Source organism: Erigeron canadensis, chromosome 3, assembly GCF_010389155.1.
Source record: "Erigeron canadensis isolate Cc75 chromosome 3, C_canadensis_v1, whole genome shotgun sequence".
In the NCBI taxonomy this organism is placed as follows: domain Eukaryota; kingdom Viridiplantae; phylum Streptophyta; class Magnoliopsida; order Asterales; family Asteraceae; genus Erigeron; species Erigeron canadensis.
Genome location: NC_057763.1, coordinates 33,368,024 through 33,369,498, shown reverse-complemented (window position 1 = coordinate 33,369,498; position 1,475 = coordinate 33,368,024). Strand labels below are relative to the sequence as shown.

The 1,475-nt window shown below is 41.8% G+C and overlaps 1 protein-coding gene across 1 annotated transcript; it reads left to right on the top strand.

Annotated features, from left to right (window-relative positions):
• LOC122594542 (CBS domain-containing protein CBSX5-like) lies at window positions 1–1,475 on the top strand. The gene is made up of 2 exons (XM_043766985.1): window positions 1–397; window positions 574–1,475. The coding sequence occupies exons 1-2, from the start codon at window positions 39–41 to the stop codon at window positions 1,415–1,417; spliced, it is 1,203 nt and encodes a 400-aa protein (XP_043622920.1). The 5' UTR covers window positions 1–38; the 3' UTR covers window positions 1,418–1,475.

Here is a 1,475-nt window from a genome sequence, read left to right as displayed (position 1 = left end):
TACACACTACTGCCCACAAACTTGACTAAAACTTGTGTATGGCAGCTCGGTTATTAGCATATGAGGTATCCGATCTTTGCCTTGGCAAACCTGCCCTCACCTCCCTCCCTATCTCCGCCTCCATCCACCACGCCTTAAACGCCCTCAAATCGTCTAACGACACCCACATCAGCATTTGGAACTGTGACCACAACCAGTCGGACACCACAAACGACGACCAACAACTCATCGACGAGTGTCGCTGTGTTGGAAAAATCTGCATGGCTGATATCATTTGTTATCTTTGCAAAGATGACAACATATCATTTCCTTCTACCGCACTCAAATCCCCTGTTTCGGTTTTGATGTCACATGTTAACGTTCCTTCCGTCGTGAAACATGTGGAACCGTCCTTTAGGTAAAAATTTGTTTTTTTTTTTTTTTCTGTTAATATTTACCAAAAATAACTCATATTATTAACAGATAAGGTGTTTCAAACGCTTTGAAACATCTTATCTCAACTCGTTCGATCATATCTTATTTAATTATATATATCAATATATGAACATATTTTATTAATTTGTTAATTTGCAGTTTGCTTGAAGCTATTGATCTTATTATTATTGATGGAGCTCAAAATCTTGTGGTGCCAATAAAAAATAAGACAAGTAAGAGAAAACAACTTCGACAATACCCAACAATCGCCCCGACCACCCATGATGGTGGTAGGGAATATTGTTGGGTCACGCAAGAGGACGTGATCAGGTTCCTTCTTAGCTCAATTGTTTTATTCTCACCAACGGCGGCTTACTCTATCGAGTCACTTGGTATCATCACAGCAGAGATCCTCACAATCAACTACCATTCTCCTGCATCAAAAGCAGCGGATGCCATTTCAAGCTCTCTAGCTGACCAAACTTCTGTTGCGGTTGTGGATGATGATGGTGTGTTAATAGGTGAAATCTCGCCTTTCACACTTAATCATTGTGACGAAATGGTCGCGGCTGCGATCACAACACTCTCCGCCGGTGATCTTATGGCCTACATAGATTGCGGTGGCCCACCCGAAGATATACTTCAGGTGGTGGAGACTAGGTTGAAAGAAAGGAACCTGGATGGAATGCTCGATTATTTGAAGAGCATTCTATACCATGACACCAATTCATCTTCTTCGGAAGATGAATTGTCATCCTCCCCGACCTCTACTGGGCCAGGGAGGTACAAAAGGTCAAACAGCTACTCTGCCCGAATAATGAGGAGGGCAGAGGCTATATTCTGTTACCCAAGTAGCTCATTGGTCGCCGTGATGATTCAAGCAATCACCCATCGCTTAAGTTACGTGTGGGTGATTGAAGATGATTGTAGTTTGGTCGGAATAGTCAGATTTTCAGGCATGTTGGAAGTTTTTCGGGAACATTTAGAGAGCATGATAAACTAAAGTGAATATGAGGACTTATTTGCTAATTAAGAGAAACATGAAGGGAATATTTCGTAAA

What these genes read in the sequence shown, in the direction of transcription:
- LOC122594542 (XM_043766985.1), top strand. Translation starts at nt 39, where the DNA reads ATGGCAGCTCGGTTATTAGCATATGAGGTATCCGATCTTTGCCTTGGC. An exon ending in CATGTGGAACCGTCCTTTAG is followed by an intron (nt 398 to 573) that starts GTAAAAATTTGT and finishes GTTAATTTGCAG; the next exon opens with TTTGCTTGAAGCTATTGATC.